Source organism: Dromiciops gliroides, chromosome 5, assembly GCF_019393635.1.
Source record: "Dromiciops gliroides isolate mDroGli1 chromosome 5, mDroGli1.pri, whole genome shotgun sequence".
Classification (NCBI taxonomy): domain Eukaryota; kingdom Metazoa; phylum Chordata; class Mammalia; order Microbiotheria; family Microbiotheriidae; genus Dromiciops; species Dromiciops gliroides.
The window spans coordinates 292775587-292795798 of NC_057865.1; the positions used below are offsets into that span (position 1 = coordinate 292775587).

The following is a 20212-nucleotide window of genomic DNA, read 5'->3' on the forward strand; positions in this document are numbered from 1 at the left end:
TATTAAGGTATTATCCAGTCAAAGTTGTTCCTACAAAAGCGTTAAGGGTTGATTTTACACTTCAGAATATCCTCACCCCTGATCTGAGCCAGGAGCTCATTAATCCAAGTTTCCACTTAGTAGGATTGGGAGCTGAAAAGTCTTTCCATAAGAGGTTCTCTGGGCACCTGTACCTGAAACATCACAGTAACCCAGACACTGGACTTTACAGACGCTCCTTGTGACCTGCCAACCAACCCATTCCATTACTGGACAGCTCCAGTTACTAGGAAGTTCTTCATTCCATTGGATCCACATTGTCTCCTTAGGGATGACACTGATGGACCTCCTGGCTTTCTGGGGCCAAGCAGAATGAAGTCTAATTCTTCCAATGAACAAACCTTCAAATCTTGGGATGCTTCACGTCCTCTCTGTGCTTCTCAGGTTATTATTGTTCAGTGGTGTCTGACTCTTTGTGACCCCAGATGGGGTTTTCTTGGCAAAGATAATGGAGGGGTTGACCATTTCCTTCTCCAGTGGATTAAGGCAAACAAATTAAGTGACTTGCCCAGGGTCATCCAGCTAGTGAGTGTCTGAGGCTGGATTTGAACTCAGGTCTTCCTGCCTCCATGCCTCCCACTCTATCCTCTGTAGCACCACATTGCTGTCTCCACTCCTCCAGGTTGGACATCCCTAGTTCTTTTGACTACTGGAGTGAAGCTTTACAAGAAGCCAGAGGGAAAAGGCAGGGAGGGAGAAGAAGGAACGCTTCTGTGATCTAAGGGAAGGAAGAGGAAGGAGGGATGGTGCTGAGTCACCTCTTCCACCTCTGGGGGTCAGCAGAGAGGTTCCTTTGGGACTATGGACCCAAGTTGGTTGTGGGTGAGATTAGCTCAATGCTGAGACTTTTTGTAAGAAGGATCAGCAGTGCTGGAATAGGAATGGAGAAATCCAATGCTGGGAGGAGGCAGGGCTGAGGGGGGCTGGAGGGCTGCTGGCTCTGCTGACTTTTGTCAGCATCTGTTCATGTCAGTCCTCCCATGATTCTCTGGAGTCATTCTGACAGCCTTTTCTGGGACCTTCTGCCTCATGCAGGAGACTCTTAAGAATCACTGCTTCCTCCTAGGAATAGTATAGCCAAATTCCAGAGCTCTTAGGTCAAGGAGAAAATATTGCAAGCTGCCAAAAAGAAAGAATTCAAGTACTGTGGAGCCTCAGTCAGGTTAGCACAAGATCTAGCAGCTTCTACATTAAAGGACCGGAGGGCATGGAATATGATATTCCAAAGGGCAAAGGAAATGGGATTACAACGAAGAATGACCTATCCAGCAAAACTCAGCATTATCTTTCAGCGGAAAAAAATGGAACTTTAATGAAAAAGAAGACTTTCAGATATTTGTGATGAAAAGACCTGAACTGAATGGCAAATTTGACTTTCAAATACAAGACCCTAGAGATCCATAAAAAATTGGAGCTGGGGGACATGCCTGGGGTTGTACAGTGGGTGACTGTCTTGTGTCTGAGGCTGGGTTTTGGTCTTGGGGGGCCATTGAGATGCTCAAAAAGGACTTTGAAGATAAAGTTAGAGAGCTAGAGGAAAAAATGGAAAGAGAAATGAGGGTGATGCAGGAAAGACACGAGAAAAGTCAACAGCTTGAAAAGTCAAACTGGCCAAATGGAAAAGGAGGTACAAAAGCTCTCTGATGAAAATGATTGCCTAAGCTTTTCAATGTGTTGGTTGGTTTTGCTGATTTTTTTTCTCTTCTTCTTTAAACAAACAAAAAAAATTGTCGGGGCAGCTAGGTGGCGCAGTGGATAAAGCACTGGCCCTGGAGTCAGGAGGATCTGAGTTCAAATACGGCCTCAGACACTTGACACTTACTAGCTGTGTGACCCTGGGTAAGTCACTTAACCCCAATTGCCTCACCAAAAAAAAAAAAAAGAAAGAAAGAAAGGAAAAAAAAATTGTCATTGGTTTGGCTATCGGGGAAGGAGAGGGCTCTATGGGAAGGGGACCCTAACCCTGATTTCAAGGTAGAACCAAAAGATATCAATAAAAAATGTACTATTGAAAAGTAGTTTGGGCAGTGTTTGACCCTGCCCTGGCTGCTGGGCTTCTCTTAGTCTCTTGCTGCCTCAAGTTTGAGACATGATGAGGGTGCAGTCCTAGTGGGCAGGCCTTACCGGGCCATTCCAGGGTCAAAGCTGAGGTTTCCTTTTGCCCAGCAGGAGGGCTCATACAAAGTTGGTGGAAATCTTGGGGTTCTCCTGCCCTGTGCTCCCCTTTCCCTGGCCCATCTCCCCCCTGAGCTGCAGTCACCTTGCTTGCCAATGAATAGGAGTAAACCTCTCCTTGCCAGACTCTGTGTGGGCCTCACTACCGAGAAGTGTAATAGTTCGGCTAAATGACTTCATGGCTGGTTTCAGTGAATTTGTACTTCGGCACTTTGAATTCTTGAGTTCTTGCTGGGGGATATTTGGTCCCTGGATCTCTGGCTATGATGTTAGGGTACGTGATTGCAGCTGAAGGAAATGTGGGAATTGAGTGACCACCCACCACACAGCCTTAGTGTCCAGTGGAGGGGAAATGACTGTCTTCGAGGTGGGCCATAGTGGATTCCGTGTGGTCATGTCTTGGGCTTCACATTAAGGAGGGATGTTGATGAACAGGGTTGAATTCAGAGGAGGGCAACTGAGTCAGTGCAGGGATTAGCTGCATCCCAAAATTCAGGGGCGAGGGTGGAGTGAGCCATAGATTTTTTTTTTAGTACATCAGGGGCTCTGGGTGGGGGGGAGGGTGGGTGGAATGTGCCTTGTTCTGCTTGGCCCCAGAGAGCAGAATCACAGACTTCCAGGGCCACGGGGCACACCTTGTGCACACCTGACAAATGGTGGTCCACCTGCAGGACATAGATGGTGTGTGTGCTGAAGGGAGGGGTAAGTCACCTGTCCTGTCACACTTGCTGCTTCTTATAGAGACTTTGGGACCAGAGTCTGACGACATCGGCTTCCTTCCTTCCAAAGTTCATGATCTTATCTCTGTCAGTGTGCCAGGGTCCAGTCAGGTACAATTTGTGCCTTGACTGTTGGAGATACCAAGGACCGGTGTGCTTGCTGGGGTGTGTGGCTCAGTCCTGGCTGCTATCAGCAGTGGAGCTCTTTGCCTCCTGCTCCCTCTGAAGTCAGGAGGCTGCTGGAGGCGAGGGGGAGCGGTGGACCCTGACCAGTTGGGTCCCAGGGCAGTGAGAGTGCTGGAGCTCCCTCCCCTGCCTCCCTTCAAAGGTCACAGTACCAGCAACCCACCAGGCCCAGGCGTCCTGCCTGGGCTCAGCTTGTCCTCTCTGAGAGCCCTGGTAGAGAAGCGGAAGGCCTACTGTCCTTAGTCTTCCCCTGTCTACTTTGCTTATCTTACTTACTGTGTTAAAAATAGGAGCTTGCATTTACATAGCTATTTATAGTTAGAAAACCCAATCTGCAGAATCATTTACTGGATCATTTGGCCCTCCCTCCCAGGGCTTTGGTGAGGATGCAGTGAGGAGCTCTGGGTAACTCTTGCCAGCACTCTGTTAAATATTTTTGCTAATTTAGGCCTAATTTGGCTGGGGGACCTAATCTAACTGCAGGACTACACTGTTGACTTTGGACTGGTTGGCTATCTGATTGCTATTAACTTAGTGTGGGCGGTTTATAAAATTTCCCCCACTCTGCTCTGCTCCCAAATTGATAAGCAAAAGATTAAGAAGCCTCTTAATTAAATAATCAAAGCAGAATTTACTTATAAAAAACAATGTAAACGATAAGGGTTAAGAAATGCAAATTATACAACCTGTCTGCCAGGGCTCCAGCTTTCTCTTGCTTCACTCTTTAACTTCTGTCTCACTACCTGAGCCTAGTCTCCTTAGCGAACCCCCTTTCTGTACTGTTGTGGCGAACCCCCAAGCGCTTTTCTTCCCGCTCCTTGCTTTCTCCCAGTCCTCTGGCGTTCTTCTGTTCTCTTAATCTTCTGGGCTCCTTTACCACCTTCTCACTTTCTCTAGCATCCTTGTAGAAGTCCCCTTTCTGTCCCTTACTCTTTCTACAACTTCGCTTTCTCCAACCTGTACCCTGTGCTGACCGCCCCCTTTTATTAACCTCCTCTCCCAGGTGAAACCCGGGCTCTCTGTGCCCCCACACATGCCAAGCTAATCCGCGGGCAGCACTAGGGCTATGCCCAGCAGGGCTCCAGGGGCCCATGCCCCCTGCTGCGCACCTGGGACCTCTACACAGGCTATGCTAGGGCCTGGCAGGACAAGCCTGGGATCTCCAGGGCAGCTCCCCTCAGGGCATAGGGAGCTGGGGCTTTCTTCCCTGCCATCTGACCTAGCTTCTGGTAAAGCCCACAGGGCTTTTTGGCTCAGCTGAAGGGGGGGGGGGCACTAGCCCCTCCCACACAGAAAAAAAACCTTGAGGGCCTAAGGCTTTTTAATCTCAGCCCAAAAGCTGGGTCCCCAAATCAAAATAAATTCCCACAACCCTAGGGTCCTCCCAGGTATGTGCAGTCCCTTCTCTCTGGTCCCCAGTCCTCCTGTGGCCAAAGAGATGCCAGTTGGCGGGCAGCTGAGCCTTTCCACCTTTTTCCAGGCATCAGGCACCCAGGACCCCCTTGCTCAAACCCCTCCCATGCTGCCCTTTTGCAGACCCCCCAAGAGCTTATGCTGGGAGGCAGTGGGCCAGAAGAGAGGGCTTGTCTGTGCCCAGGGACCTGGATACAAATGCTGACTCTGGCGTCTCTTGCCTGCGCCCTTAGCCAGTCCCTCGAGCTTCCTGGGCCCCAGCTTCCTCAGCCTGTAAAGAACCCGGGGTCCTCTGTCTTGAGAGGGACCTGGGAGATGTGACTGGAAGCCCTGAGGACCACCTGGCACTGCTCCAGCTTCCTGTGTGGCTGCTGGGTCCTGGCCCTTGCTTCAGGAGTGGGAACTCCACAGTGCATCCATCTGTTGTCATCACTCTGTGGAACTTAGCTTTTTAGGAAGGAGCCCAGAAGGGAGCAGGTACAAAGAAGGCAGTTTCTAATGTGGAACTCTGGGTATAGGAGGAGTGGTTCTTGGACAGTCAGATGGTAACTTGTAGGAAAGCTGCCTGCTCCATCCTGGGTCCTGGGTGTGCTCTCTGGCCACTCCTTTACTGTCCTGCTTTTAGAGTGAGGCAGCTCTGTTTGCTTCTGAACCTCCAGGGGCTCTCTGCACTTCCGGAGTGGAGGTGGGATAGGGTAGCAGGGGCAGCGCCTGAGGGGGACAGGCCCCTGGCCTCAGAGCCTGAGGCTGTCCTCCCAGCTAACCTGCGAGGCTCTCCGCTCACAGTTAACAGCTTCTTCTGGTAACAAGCCAAGGCCCTGCCCCAGGCCTATGTCGCCGTTCTGCCCATGGGCCGCGCCCTCGGCAGGAGCAGGGCAGTGGCTATACTCTCCAGAGAGAGGCCGGGTCACTTGTCAGGGCTTTGGAACTTGGACTGAGACCCGAGTCTTTGATGTGAGGAGAGGTCCTTTGTTAAGCCGAGGGCGTCTGCTTCCCCTTGGCCTGCCCTGCTCATCTCCAGCATTTCCATGGCAAGCTGTACTTAGGTGCTGCTTCACCAGCCTCGCCCCACACGCCCTTCCCAGCAGTCCCACGAGGGAGGTTGGGCCTGGGGTATCTCGGCTTTACAGCTAAGGGACCAGGCTCAGAGGAAGCATGTAGTCCACGATCGTGAAGGTCATAGGGTCTAGCTTAGGAATGGACTCAACAGTTCCCTCAGTTCTCTCTCGACTCTTTCCTGATGAGGTGCCGAGGGTCAGGCAGGTAGTGGTGAGGGGCAGAGGGCTTGAGGCCCAGGGAGGAGAGGTTGTTTTCTTCAGAAGACCTTAGAGGGCAGCTAGGGGGCGCAGTGGTAAAGCGCCGGCCCTGGATTCAGGAGGACCTGAGTTCAAATCCGACCTCAGACGCTTGACACTTACTAGCTGTGTGACCCTGGGCAAGTCACTTAACCCCCATTGCCCCACAAAAAAAAGAAGACAGTAAGGAGAGAGGAGCAGGGAAGCCTTCGTGGAGGAGGTGACCTTTGGGTTGGGCTGCAAAGAATTTCAGTTTCTAGCGGGGAGGGGAGAACAGCATTCTAAGCATTTTCCTCATCTTGCTAACTAACTAATAAAAGGGGTCAGGGACACTCTTGAATGCCAAAGAGCCCTCACCCAACCCACTCGATGCTTCTATGCCCTTGGGAGAGTGGGTGTTCCAGAGGGTGGCAGTCAACTCTGATTCCTTAACTAATGAGAAGCATGAGTATTGTACTGAGCTGGACCCCACCTCCAACCTCCAGAAATCCAGCTCTTTGTGAGGTCCTCCAGGTGGCTGGAAAAGGAGGTTCCCCTGGGGCTTTGGGCTGTTTCATCCCTCAGCAGCATCCTTCAGTTCAATGAGATCTGGGAATTGGTTATTCCTATAAGAGAGGAATAAGCATTTCTCTCCCACCATAGTCAAGACACACAGCCACTCTGGACCTTAGTTTTCTTATCTGTAAAGTGGGGGTAATGATGCCCACTTTACAGGGTGTGTAAGAATCTTAGGAGAAAGAGGAGCTTTAAATGCTTTGGAAGATTCCTGGTTCTCTGTCAGTGCCTGGGCAGTGTGGCACAGTGGCTAGAGAGCAGCCTCTCACCCAGGCCAACCTATGGCTATGAAATACTGGACAAGTCTCTTAGCCTCTCTGTCCCCCTGACAGCTCTCTAAGGGTGGCAACCTGCATTGGCAGAGGGAGTTTCCTTACCCAGATTTCCCTAAACCTCTGAAATCCCAGTCCGCATCCCTACATCCATGTCATTTAACACTTGTCTACCTCCTCCATGGTTCAAGGGGAGGAAGCTACGGGCCAGAGAGGCTGTGAGGGGATTGTTCACAGTTCCCTGGGGCCTTTGAGGCTTGTGGAGCCTTTCCCCAGTCCCTGCTGCCTAATAAGACCCCTTATCGCCAAGGAGGAAGCAGCTGAGATTCCTCCGGCTTGCTTGCTGGCCGGGGTCAGTGCCAAGACTCGCACCTGGGTCTCACCCCTAGGGCTGTCTATCTCGCTACCTTGATTCAGCCCCTAGGTTTACCCCCTCTGTCCCAGGGCCCTTCCTAGGGCCCACGGGGCAGCCTCCCACTTCCACATGTACAGGAGCAGCAGAGACTCCTTGGGACAGAAAGGTGGGGCCCAGCAGGTCCCTCAGAGCCGGCCTTCCATCACTCCACTCCTCATATGGGGCTCTAATGGCCAGCATTTCTGCAGCCCAGGAGGGTTGACCAAGTGCTTCTGTCCCCTTGGTACCCCAGGAGTGTCAATGTCATTGTTCCTGGACCACTGTCACTGTTGTCTACGTGGACAACAACTCTGAGGTTCAAAGGGGCCACTACCAGCTTCCGGTAGCTAGTTAGTGTCCAAGTCAGGACTCGAACCCAGGCTCCCATGAGTACTGGGTGAGTGCTCCTCCACAGCACCGTGACCCCCCTCCTTTTCTGGCCGGGGGATACCCCTGGGAGCCAGGGAGTGAGGGAACCTAAAGCTGTACATAGGCAAGCTCTCTCCTGACGCATGACTTGTAGGCCACGGCGGGAGCTCGGAGGCCCGGCCTGTTGCCGGCCCATGTAGCAGTAGGCCCAGGTATTGGGGTGGGGCCCCCAGGCTGCATCACCCAGAGCACTTGGCGGACCTTGGAGCGGTCCCCCTCGCGAGGCTGCTGCGGGTGGTGAGCGCGAGGCCCAGGGCAGCCAGAACCCTGCCCCTCCTGCTCTTTCCTCTGGCCGTCTCCCCAGGAGGCCCACACAGGCAGCATTTTCTCCAAACTCTCGGCTCTGTGGGCTGGCCACCACTGAGCCCCCTTTTCTCCTCTCCCCGCAGAAGGCGCTGGGCAGTGGGGTCCGGAGGTACCATGTGGCTCCTGTCCTGTGCCAGCGGGCCAAGGTGGCCATGAGCCACTTTGAGCCGCATGCTTACATCCAGTATGAGCTCTTGGAGAAGAACATCGACATTGTCCGGAAGAGGTGGGACCCTGGGGACCCCTGTGGGAAGGGGGAGGGGGAAGGCCATCCAGAACCATCTAGAAGCAGAGCCCAGGTGGCCTCACTCCTTTTTTATTGACTCGGGGAAGAACTGTACAACATTCTCAGGGTCGTGTCTTGGTGGGCGGGCGTGCTTGGGGGGGCTCCCTGCAGCAGGAAGGTTGCCGGGCCCTGGTTGGGTGCTTGTGTTTTTCAGGCTGGGAGGGGGCCCCGGTAGAAGGACCATTCCTCCCTCCAGCCCCAGTCCCTGTTCTGTTCCCAGAAGGCAGCAGCACAAAGAGTGTCCTCCTAGGCATTTCCCGCCAGGCCCTTGGCTGGTAGGGTGGGCCTGAGAAGGCTCTGCTCTGCCACCCTGCCTGCCCTGGGACTTTGGAGACGAGGAGGAGGAAGGTGGATGTTGTGTTGTTTGGGGTCCCCCAAGAGTCAGTGAAGAGAACACTGGGTTTGGCCAAGCCCTGACTGCTGTGTTATGGCTCTGGCTGTGGCGCTCCAGCTCAGCCCTAGAGAATCAGCTCATCAGCAAGGCCCAGTTAGGAAACCTGGGGTGGAGAGGCCAGGATAAAAGTGGAGGGGGCCCTGCCTGCAGGGATCTTCCACTATAACAGGGGAGACAACATGCCCCACCTGGCTAAGTCTATGTAGAAGCAATACAGAAGGAATCTCAGACTGATTTGGAGGGAGGGCGTCAGGGTGGGGCCCCTTGGAAGGGAACCTAGATCTCCAGGGAGCAGACATGAGGAAGGAGGGCATTCCGGGCCTGCGGTGCACCTGGGGCAAAGGCCTAGATGTGGTCAATGAGAGTACCTTCATGAGGAAGTGCACCTCCCTCCATGGCTGAGGTGGGGGACTACAGGTGTGAAATACTGCATACACACTCAGATGAGGCCCATCTGTTGCATAGGTTTGAGGAACCGTTTTTTCCCCTTTATTCAAGGGATGGATCACTGGTTGGGGGAGAGAGGAAGGATAGACTCAGAAATTAGTGTGATATAAAGGTGAAGGCATCATTAAAAAGGAGATACAATTAAAGAAAACCCCAAAGTCTGGGTGGGGCTGGCACTGCCAAGGGAACTCTGTCCCACCCACCTGCTGCTTCTTCACAGGCTGAACCGGCCACTGACCTTGTCGGAGAAGATTGTGTATGGCCACCTGGATGACCCCTCCAAACAGGAAATTGAGCGGGGCAAGTCGTACCTGCGGCTGCGGCCAGACCGCGTGGCCATGCAGGATGCCACAGCGCAGATGGCCATGCTGCAGTTCATCAGCAGCGGGCTACCCAGGGTGGCCGTGCCATCCACCATCCACTGTGACCACCTGATTGAAGCTCAGGTTGGCGGTGAGAAGGACCTCCGGCGGGCCAAGGTGCGTTGGTGGTGGCATTGGGGTGGGGCTGGGGCTGGGCGGCCTCTGTGGCCCAGTAGGGCAGACATCTGGCCTGCATGTGGCCTGCCTCCATTCCCCAACCCTTGAACAGTCTAGTGCACACAGAGGAGCTTCAGAAAGCATTCTGGCCTGGCTCTCAGAGCTTGACCTGGCTTCCAGGGCCCCTTCAGTTTGTGGACCCTGGGCAGCTAGGTGGCATAGTGGAGAAAGCACCGGCCCTGGAGTCAGGAGGACCTGCGTTCAGATCTAGCCACAGATACTTGACACTTACCAGCTCTGTGACCCTGGGCAAGTCACTTAACTCTCATTGCCCTGCAAAAAAAGGAAGAAAGAAAGAAATAGCAACTGAGGAGGAAACCGAGGCTCCTACAGGGAGAATAACGTGTCCATTGGCCTCTAGCCAAATCTTGTCCACTGTGCCTGGCACCGTGTGCTCTGAAGGTGGACCTGCCCTGTGCCTGAGCTATGCATTAAGTTGGGTTCTTGGTCACTGCCCTTCTGGCCTGAGCCGGGAGACGTGGCCCCTCTGGTCATTCTATCTCTGTGGCTCAGCTTGTGGTCCCACCAGGATCCTCTGAAGGGATCGGCCGGCCCAAAGAGTCAGGGGAGATTTGTGCACTGGAACATCTGTCTCTTCAAAGCTATCGTTAGGCATCTTCCCCTGGGGAGCCTCAGGCCTGGGCACAGGGGGCAGAGCGCATTGCTAATGACTTTGCTTTCTCATTTGTGTTCACAGGACATTAACCAGGAGGTCTATAACTTCCTAGCAACAGCGGGCGCCAAGTATGGGGTGGGCTTCTGGAAGCCAGGCTCAGGAATCATCCACCAGGTGAAAAGAGGCGTGCCAGGGCTGCACGCAGGGTGCCTGTCCAAAGGGGGATGGTGGAGGGCAGGGCACCCCTCATGTGGGGAAGCCCCACTTCTTCGGGGGGGCTGGGGCCACCTGCCTGGAGCTCAGGCCTCCCAGCCGGGCCAGAGGAGACAAGGCCTGTGTCTGAGCTGCTTCTGGGTGGTGCAGGTCAGATTGCAAGCCAGCGATGGCCATCTTGCCCTGCTGCCTTCTGACGCAGGGCCACCAGTTTCCCCATCTGTGAAACAGGGTTGATACCACTGGTAGTGCCTTCCCTCCAGGGTGGGTCTGCAGCTCCATGAGGTGTGGGGGTGTTTGTAAACTGCCCCACACAGCTGCGCTTGTCCAGATGAAATAAACCAAAGGCCCAGTGAGGGCGTGGGATGGGGGGCAGCTGCCTTATTTCCCAGACTCCTCCCCTCCTCCCAGAGATGCTCAGCCCCTGGTCCTTAACACCTTTTCCAGATCATCCTCGAGAACTACTCATACCCAGGGGTGCTGCTGATTGGTACAGATTCCCACACCCCGAACGGGGGCGGCCTGGGGGGCATCTGCATCGGGGTTGGCGGAGCTGATGCTGTGGACGTGATGGCGGGCATCCCCTGGGAGCTGAAGTGCCCCAAGGTGAGGTGGCGAGGTGGGTGCCCAGGGAGGCAGGATCGGGCTGGCAGCTTTCCTCCCCCACACGGCCCCCCGCCCTCATACCTTTCCTTCTTGGCTCCCGGTCAGGTGATTGGTGTGAAGCTGACAGGCGCGCTATCCGGCTGGTCCTCTCCCAAGGATGTGATCCTGAAGGTGGCTGGTGTCCTCACTGTGAAAGGTGGGACTGGAGCCATTGTTGAGTACCACGGGCCCGGCGTGGACTCCATCTCCTGCACTGGTGAGGGACGGCTGGCAGGACTGGGGCGGGGGAGCAGGGGAAGGGCAGAGCAGGCACGGCCCTTCTCTGGCTGGATGGCGTTGAGGGCCAGGCCCTTGGGAAGACTTTTGTGATCTCCACATCCTCCAGCCCTGGCCAGCGAATTTCCCCTGACTGTCACCCACTCTGCCTCTGCCGACGGCAGCGGCCTGTGGAAACCTCGGCACTGCGCCTTCTCAGAAAGATGATGGGGGGCCGCTAGGTGGTGCAGTGGATAAAGCACCGGCCCTGGATTCAGGAGGTCCTGAGTTCAAATCCAGCCTCAGGCACTTGACACTTACTAGCTGTGTGACCCTGGGCAAGTCACTTAACCCTCATTGCCCTGCCAAAAAAAAAAAAAAGGAAAGATAATGGAGAGAATGCGTTTATTCCTTCAACTTCAGACTTGACATCTGTCCACCAGCCCCTTGGGAGCTTGGGCCTGAGCCTCCAGGCTGCCTCTCTCCAGCTTGGCCTGGCGCTTCCTCCCTGGGGCGGAACTGGGGATCAGGCACAGTGGTGGAGGGGGAAAGGGCAAGAGGCAGCTCTGCAGCTGCTGGTAAAGCCCCTGGGGGCCTACCCACCCAGCCATAGTCACAGCCCAGATATTCAGATGACACCACTCTGTGCTCACCTGCACTGGGCATCTTGCTCCCTACAGGCATGGCGACAATCTGTAATATGGGTGCAGAAATAGGTGCCACCACCTCTGTGTTCCCGTACAACCACAGGATGAAGAAATACTTGAGCAAGACTGGTCGTAGCGGTAAGAGGAGGAGCGGGGAGGAGAAGCTTCTCATTCCTCCCATGTAGGAGACACTGAACCCCTCAATTCCTCTAGGGTGGCGCCCCCGGTTAAGGCCTCTGTCCTACTGAAGCAGTAAAGGCCAGGAGGCCTTTGTCCTGTGGCAAGGCTGCAGGAAAGAGAAACAAAGAATGTTAAAGCCAGGAGGGCCCTTAGAACAGTGAGTGTCAGATCTAGGAGGGCCCTTAGAATGGGGAGGGCCTTAGAATAATGGAATGTCAGGGGGCAGCTAGGTGGTGCAGTGGATAGAGCACCAGCCCTGGATTCAGGAGGACCTGAGTTCAAATCTAGCTTCAGACACTTGACACTTACTAGCTGTGTGACCCTGGGCAATTCACTTAACCCTCATTGCCCTGCAAGAAGAAAAAAGAAAAAAAGAATAATGGAATGTCAGAGCTGGGAGGGAGCTTAGAACAAGGAATGTCAGGGCTGGGAGGACCCTCAGAAAAAGGGATGTCAGGGCTGGGAGGGGCTCAGAACAGGACATCTGGGCTGGGGAAGTGCTGGAGGACATAACATTCCCCAAATATACCTGCATTCATGGCAGAGAGATGGGGGTTTGGGAGTTAGGGCAGAATATTGTACCCTTTGTCAAATGCAGCTGCCATTTTTGTGCGATCATTTTTCACTTTGTCCAAAGTGAGAGTTCCGTCTGGAAGGTGGAGTGGGGACATAGGAATGACTGGGACTGTCAGGCCGCCCTTGCATGCCTGGCCCTCCTCCGGGGAGCTGCCTGGGATCTGATGATTGGAAAGGCCTTCCACTCTCCCCTTTGGGTCTCCATGATATACTGAGCACCGATTCATTCCTGATCTGTCTCCTGCTGCCCTCGCCTTGTCTCCTTGTTAGACTGGAAGCTCCCTGAGAGCCAGGGCCATTCCTTTTCCCCAGGCCCGTGCACATCCTGAGCACACAGTGGGGATTTCACGAATGTTTGTTGAATGGATCTGGATGGAATTGTTAACCTTGCTCCTTTGGCTGTTTTCAGACATTGCTAAATTGGCTGATGAATTCAAGGACCACTTGGTGCCTGACCCCGGTTGCCACTATGACCAAGTGATTGAAATTAACCTCAACGAGGTAAAGAATGACCCTGAGCCCAGGGCCCTGGGGGCAGGAAGGGGGGGTGGGCCATGGAGTTGGTCTGGGTGGCTCCTCCGGCATCCCAGAGTGGTGGCACATTGGGTCCCCAAGTATGCTGCAGCCCAGGGGCAGCCCAGTGTCTTTCTGGGCCTGGGGAAAGTGTGCAGTGCTGGTGCATTAGGGCCTGGAGTTTGGGGCTCGGGGGTTGGGGGGCTTAAAGCATACTTCTCCAGCCAAACGGTGGTTTTGGTGGCTTGGCTCCGATTTCTGAGTTTACTTGCTCAAAGGCAGTGTGGGTCAGCAGCCCCAGGATGAGACGCTTGGGGGTGGGCTCATGGGTTGGAGGCCAATCCCTCTCTCCTCTTGCTGGCTGTCTTGGTGCCCGTGTCCCCTCACCTCTCCAGCTTGGACTTTCTGAGCTTGGGGAAGTATGTCCCCCATCTCAAACAGGAACGTGTGACTGACCCTGTCAGCGTGAATTTCAAGAAGCTTTGGGGATTTTTCCTGCATAACAATTGTCCTGGAAGACAGCTCAGCCCCCTCCTTCCCCTTCCCCTCCCCCAGCTCTCACATTGAAACTGGTGTCCTCTGTCCCCCAGCTCAAACCCCACATCAATGGGCCCTTCACCCCAGACCTGGCCCACCCCGTGGCTGATGTGGGAGCTGTGGCAGAAAAGGAAGGCTGGCCACTGGACATCCGAGTGGGTGAGCACCCCTGAGGCGTGAGGACCGGGAGGTGGTGGCCTGGTTGCCCCGCCTCAGAGCTGAAGGGGCGCAGAGCCCTGCTGGCTCTCCTAGTGCCCCTGGGGGCCCTGTTGGGGGGCAGCCTGGCCCAGGCAGGGGCCTCAAGCTGCAGGGCTTGAACAGACCCCGAGGGTATCGTCTCCGCTGTGGTACTGAGCCTGGCAGAGATGCTGGCCAGGAGGAAGGAGGGTCGTGTCCCCCACGGCCTGAGGTCTCAGCCTTGGCCATGGACTGCCATCTTGCCCACATTGACAGAGACTCCACAGTAACCAACAGAAGGCCCCCATGACAGGAGGTTCTCCTGGGTGTGGCTTCTCTGAGAGACCATTACCAGGCCCCAGAAGGGGTCCCTCTGCTCCTGGCTCCCCCCTGCCCCGCCCTGGCTCCTTCCGAGGTCTGGGTTTGGGGGGTTCAGCGGTGGCCTTGGCTGGCCTGCATGCCTGGCTCCGGAACACTCAGGCCGAGGACACGGGCTTGGCCTCACGCTTTGGGCTGGGGAACGTGCTCCCGGTTCTCCACATGGCCCCCCACCTCACCCCCCATGGAGCTTTCCTGATTCTCCTCCCCCCGCCTCTCCCAGGGCTGATCGGCAGCTGCACCAACTCCAGCTACGAGGACATGGGGCGCTCGGCGGCCGTGGCCCAGCAGGCCCTGGCCCATGGACTGAAATGCAAGTCTCAGTTTACCATCACCCCTGGCTCCGAGCAGATCCGGGCCACCATTGAGCGAGATGGCTACGTGAGTGCCTCTTCCCCTTCTTGGCCTGTCCAGGCTCTGGGAGCCCCTGGGGCCACAGGGTGAGGGGCTGGCCCTTCCCTTACCTCTGGCACCTGCCCGGTCCCATCTGTCTGCATGCCTGAGCCCAGGTTGGAGCCCCATGAGGCCAGCCCCGGGTCACAGTCCTCCGCCTTCTCACAGGCAAAGATCCTTCGTGACGTGGGAGGCATCGTCTTGGCCAATGCCTGTGGCCCTTGCATCGGCCAGTGGGACAGGTAAGGAGCTCCTGACCCACTGTGGGCCAGAGGCTGCAGCCCAGGGTGCAGGCACCAGCCAGGGCTGCCCTCCCGGAGGACAGAAAGTGGGGGGCGGTGTCAGGCCCAGATAAGGGCAGAGCTCAGGGCTCTGCTCCTTTCTGCCCCTGCAGGAAAGACATCAAGAAGGGCGAGAAGAACACCATAGTGACCTCCTACAACAGGAACTTCACAGGCCGCAATGATGCCAACCCGGAGACCCACGCCTTTGTCACCTCCCCGGAGGTGAGCTCCCTGGAGGGAGGGAGCACCTTTAAGGCCTAGATAAATGCACGTCATCGTTGGTACTGCTGGGACACAGCCCTTAGTGTCTCTGAGGAGCTCGGGCCCAGCACGGCTACAGCCTCTCGTGTCATCTTCTCAGCATCCCCCGGAGGGAGCCAGGCAGGCACCCTTGGCCCTCTCCATGTTGGGTGGGGATGGCAGACAGGGTGCTGCTCCGGGTCCCCGGCACATAGCAGGTGCTTCCTCCAAGGAACCCCCGGGCCAGGCTGAGACCTGGGGGCCCCCAGGGTATGGCACACCTGTGTGCTCACAGGCAGCTCTGACCTCCTGGTGACCCTGGGGCTTCCTGCCTGACCAGCAGGACCAGGCCTGGCTTTCTGAGGGTCCCCACCCCTGCCTGGGCCATGACTCCTTTGAGGGCAGACTTGAGGTTCTGTGTTCGAGAGATGGGGGAAGGCCCATCACCAGCTTGTGTTCACTGCAGATCGTCACAGCCTTGGCCATTGCTGGCACTCTCAAGTTCAACCCGGAGACAGACTTCCTGACCGGCAAAGATGGCAAGAAGTTCAAGCTGGAGCCCCCTGACGCGGATGAGCTTCCCAAAGCGGTAACTTGCCCTTGCCTGCACCCTGCGCCTGCTGGGCCGGCCCGGAGCTCCGCGGCCAGAGCCCCCCATCCTGGCCGTCCACCACACTCGGCCTCACACAGGGCCGGCGGGGGCCGCTCGGCCGCAGCTGACTTTGCCTCTCGGCCTTCCCCCTGGGCAGGAATTTGACCCTGGGCAGGACACCTACCAGCACCCCCCAAAAGACGGCAGTGCCCAGCGCGTGGATGTGAGCCCCACCAGCCAGCGCCTGCAGCTCTTGGAGCCCTTTGACAAGTGGGACGGCAGAGACCTGGAAGACCTTCAGATCCTCATCAAGGTGGGCACAGGGAGGCAGTGGACGCTGCCATCTGGAGGGTAGGGCAGGACTGAGGGTCACCGTCCTGCCTGTGGTCAGCCTGTTGTCCTGGCGTCAGCCTCTGCATCTTCCTGGCCTTACCCAGGCTCCCTCCAGACAGAACAGTCCCTTCCCCATCTGGCCCAGAGCAGGCAGGTCTAACAGGCTTGGCATGTGCTTGATGAGACCCGGGCATGGCCGGGCTCTTGGCTGGGGGAGGGGAGGAGGTGAGGGCCGGTTCTCAGGCCTGCTGTGTCCGTCTTGGGTGTTCTTCTCCCCCTTACTCCCTCAGGGCCCCAGCTCAGACTCAGCCCTCATGAGACCAGGCCTGCGAGCCAGCTGCATCCACATTCATTTGGGGCGGAGGTCAGCCATTTTTGTCGCCCCCCCCCCCCAATCATGAGGTGATGCCCAGACTGCCCTCCCCCTCCCTAGAGGACAGGACGTCTGCCCGTGTCCTAGCCACCTCAGACTCTTTGTGCCCCGCTGCCCCTTTTCTGTGACCTTGGCATGGCTGGTCACCAGGCTCTTGCTTTCCTTGGGTCTTCATTGCTCATCCCTGAGTGCCTCGTGATGCCCACCTACTATGTGCCGTACCCTTGTGCCCTCGGGCCCTCCCTCACCACGTACCTGGCTGGCTCCTGGCATCTACTAGTTGCTTACTGTTTGCCGGCCCTGCCTGCAGGGAGCTTGCCCTCCTCCCCCAGTTATCTTGTGGTTCGATCTGGTCACTTCATTGGCCTGACCAGGACAGTCCTCTGGACTCCGTGCCCTCCACTGCCCCCAGCATGCCCCGTGCTTTCTCCTCCCTGGTCTCATACACGCTGATCCTCCACTGGAAATGGTCCATCTCCTCTGCTGAATCCCCACCTCCTCCAGGAAGCCCTCTCCCCCAATTAAGGTGGTAATTCATAACTTCCCTGCCCAGGCCTCTTGTCCCGTGTGTTTCCTGTTTTAGTCGCTGTGTCTGTATCATGAGTGCTGTGAGGTCAGGGGTCATGTCCGGTCCTTGTCTCCCACCCGAGGCTGGCAGTCACGGGCATGTGGCTGGCAATTGGCCTTGACCTCCTCGAGTAACCCTGTTAGAGACCCACCCTCCAGGAATTGGTCTGGAACACTGGGTAACCCTCCCGCGTGTAGTGGAGACCCCTCTGCCTTCCCCCCCATCCTGCCTTGTTCCGGGCCACAGGAAGCCTCCACACCTCCCATGTATGTGGGTGTCTGACCTCTGCTCTCTCTGCCCCACCCAGGTCAAGGGGAAGTGCACCACTGACCACATCTCTGCCGCTGGCCCCTGGCTCAAGTTCCGGGGCCACCTGGACAACATTTCCAACAACTTACTGATCGGTGCCATCAACATAGAAAACGGGAAAGCCAATTCAGTGAGAAACGCCGTGACCCAGGAGTTTGGGCCCGTCCCAGACACTGCCCGCTACTACAAGGTAGGCTCGGGGGATGGCACATGAGTGGGCCCTCAGCTCCTCAGAGTAGGGTGGGACGGGGAGGAGGGAGGGTAGCCTAGAAGGGGGAGAGGAGGAAAAGGGAGGGGATTCACAAGGAAGGGAGTGTCCATGTAGGGTTAAGAGGATGAGAGCCACCCCATGGGCTGTGATGAGCAGGTAGGGGCAGGGGTGGGATGGAAGGAGTGCCAGGCACAGGGGGTTGGAAGCAGGTCCCTTGGCAGGGGCTGTGAGGAGGAAGGAGGGACCCGAGCAGCCTGGAGAGGACTCTTGGGTCTGGGGCCCAGCGTCTGTGGGTCCTGGCCAGTGGGAGGCAGGAGCCCGAGGAAGAGGAGCACTGGGTTTGAAGGCTGTTCCTGCCTGTGTGACTATGGACAAGTCATTTCCCCTCAGTTTTCTCCTGTCATATGAAGGGTTGTCCTAGATGGAAGTCTGAGGCCCCAGAAGGTAGCGCTAAGATCTTGTGACCCCGAGAACCGACAGGGATAGGCCCCGTCAGCCCCTGACGCCTGCCCCGCTCCTCTTCCATCTGGGCCTCCCTCCAGGGCTGGGGGCGGGGCTCTGGAGGTCTCCTCTTGGTGGCTTGGTGACTTTCCAAGGTCACGCAGGTTATGAGTATGTGGCAGAGCCCGGGTGCGAGCCCGAGAACTGGGACCCTGTAGCCCTCAGTCAAACGTGGAAGCCTGGCAGCTCTGTGGTACTGGTGGTGCTTCTCTGCTGGGCTGGACCCAAGCGACCCGCCCTCCTCACACCAGGGGCCCTGTGGGCAGAATCGGGCCTCTGGGCTTGGAGCCTGGGTCCCCAGGGCCCCTTAGCATCTCTTCGGCTCTCGGCCCCTAACAACCCACACCCTCTCCCCTCAAACAGAAACACGGCATCAAGTGGGTGGTGATTGGAGATGAAAACTACGGGGAAGGGTCCAGCCGGGAGCATGCAGCCCTGGAGCCCCGGCACCTGGGGGGCCGAGCCATCATCACCAAGAGCTTCGCCAGGATCCACGGTAGGCTGGGAGGCCTGGTGGGTGTCACTCCCCCCACGATGCAGATGAGTCGGCCCCTGAGGCCTCTGGGAATGAGGGGTGGCCACTTTCACCATTCCCCCTGCCAAGGTCCCGGTTCCTGGACCAGGGTCAGCTTCATGGGAGAAGACTCAGCAGGTCTTCTCTCTGCTCTAAGCTGGGGTACCCCCACTTCCTAGGGCCGCTGCATGGCCTGTGCCCCCACCTTCCTCAGTGTCCCTGGGGGCCATGGATGTCTCTGAGTGCTCCAGTCCCTCACTTCTTCCTCGGGCAGGGGCTGGGGGCAGCCAGAATCCTCAGGGGCCTTTGAGGCCTTGTGTGCCCTGGGCTGCACCACTGAGGGGCTCTTCCTTCTCTGACCGCCAGAAACCAACTTGAAGAAACAAGGTCTGCTGCCTCTGACGTTTGCTGATCCCGCTGACTACAACAAGATCCACCCTGTGGACAAGCTGACCATCCAGGGGCTCAAAGACTTTGCTCCTGGCAAGGTAACCAACTAATGGGGCTGAGGGCCGTGAGCCCCCTGCCCAACCTGTAGGGAAGATGCGTCAGTGGGACCAGAGGGGCTGCGAGGGTCCCTGACTGCCTAAGGCCAGCTTGGTAGCAGAGCTGGGGTGCGAACCCCCAGGCCCCCTGATTCCTAGTCCAGCACTCCTGCCCAGAGGTCTGGGGCATGTGGTACTGGGAATATCCCCCACAGCCCATTCGTCTCACCTGGGCAAGGAATGGAGGATGGGCCAGGCCTAACAATGGCCAGCTGAGGCCTGCGGGGGGCACTACAGCACTGCCCCTGACAGCCTGGGGGGAGCAATGAACCCCTTTACAGTGGAGGTGCAGAATCCCACAGCTGGTGGGTGTCCAAGCTGGGCCTCCCACATCCTGTGGTCCTGGCCCTGCCCATTCTGGGCCCCCAGGCCAGCCTGCCTGACCTGGGGCTGAGGTCTCAGTCCTGTCCCCACACCCCATGTTTCCCCCGGCCAGGGAAGTGAAACCTTCTGTCTCCTCACTTTGTTCCCTGCAGCCCCTGAAGTGCATCATCAAACACCCCAATGGGAACCAGGAAACCATCCTCCTGAACCACACCTTCAATGAGACGCAGATCGAGTGGTTCCGGGCAGGCAGCGCCCTGAACCGGATGAAGGAGCTGCAGCAGTGAGGCCCTGGCCCTTCCCCCCTGCCCTGCCCCTGCCCCTGCCTCCCCTTGCCCTCGGACTTCACTTGGGCATCCCTTGTGGATGCGCACTTCCATCTCCCCGTGGGGCCCCCTCCCCAGGGTGCCCTGCTCCCAACACTCCCCGGGGCTGGGCCGGAGCATCCCCTCCAGCCCCCCCGGGCGCTGTGGGCTGCCCTGCCTGGCTCTTTTTACTTTGGGTCATCATCAGACTCCATCTAAAGAGGTTTGATCATTTCACCGGTGGCTGGAGGATTTTAAAAGAAAGAAAATCTTTTTTTGTTCTTGCCACAGAAAGTAACAAGATTCCCATTCAGTGACTGTTTCTTTGTCTCCGATGCCTTTGTGCCCCCCTAGCGACTCCAGGCCTGGGCAGGCAGAGGGTGGAGCAGGGCCAGCGGGCTGTCAGAGCCAAGAACCTGGCCCTGCCCTCCCTTTAGGTGAAAGCAAAAGCACATGCAGGCTCACGCACACACAGCTAATTCTCACTGGGACCCTTTGGGGAGGACGTTAGAGCTGGAAGGACGTCAAACCTCCTCTTGTCACAAATGAGGAAACTGAGGCCCACAGACAGGA

The 20212-nt window shown here is 56.9% G+C and overlaps 1 protein-coding gene across 1 annotated transcript in view; it reads left to right on the plus strand.

The window, feature by feature from the left end:
- ACO2 (aconitase 2) overlaps positions 1–19961 on the plus strand; it is a 33596-nt gene extending 13635 nt beyond the window's left edge. Inside the window, exons 2-18 of the mRNA XM_043965875.1 lie at positions 7867–8009; positions 9131–9389; positions 10147–10239; positions 10726–10884; positions 10990–11140; positions 11820–11924; positions 12952–13043; positions 13646–13751; positions 14371–14528; positions 14709–14782; positions 14935–15046; positions 15531–15653; positions 15814–15969; positions 17238–17429; positions 18315–18447; positions 18832–18953; positions 19487–19961. Coding sequence (XP_043821810.1) covers positions 7867–8009; positions 9131–9389; positions 10147–10239; positions 10726–10884; positions 10990–11140; positions 11820–11924; positions 12952–13043; positions 13646–13751; positions 14371–14528; positions 14709–14782; positions 14935–15046; positions 15531–15653; positions 15814–15969; positions 17238–17429; positions 18315–18447; positions 18832–18953; positions 19487–19621 — 2313 coding nt within the window. The 3' untranslated portion in view covers positions 19622–19961. The remainder of the gene's footprint in view (positions 1–7866; positions 8010–9130; positions 9390–10146; positions 10240–10725; positions 10885–10989; positions 11141–11819; positions 11925–12951; positions 13044–13645; positions 13752–14370; positions 14529–14708; positions 14783–14934; positions 15047–15530; positions 15654–15813; positions 15970–17237; positions 17430–18314; positions 18448–18831; positions 18954–19486) is intronic.
- The last annotated feature ends 251 nt before the right edge of the window (positions 19962–20212 follow it).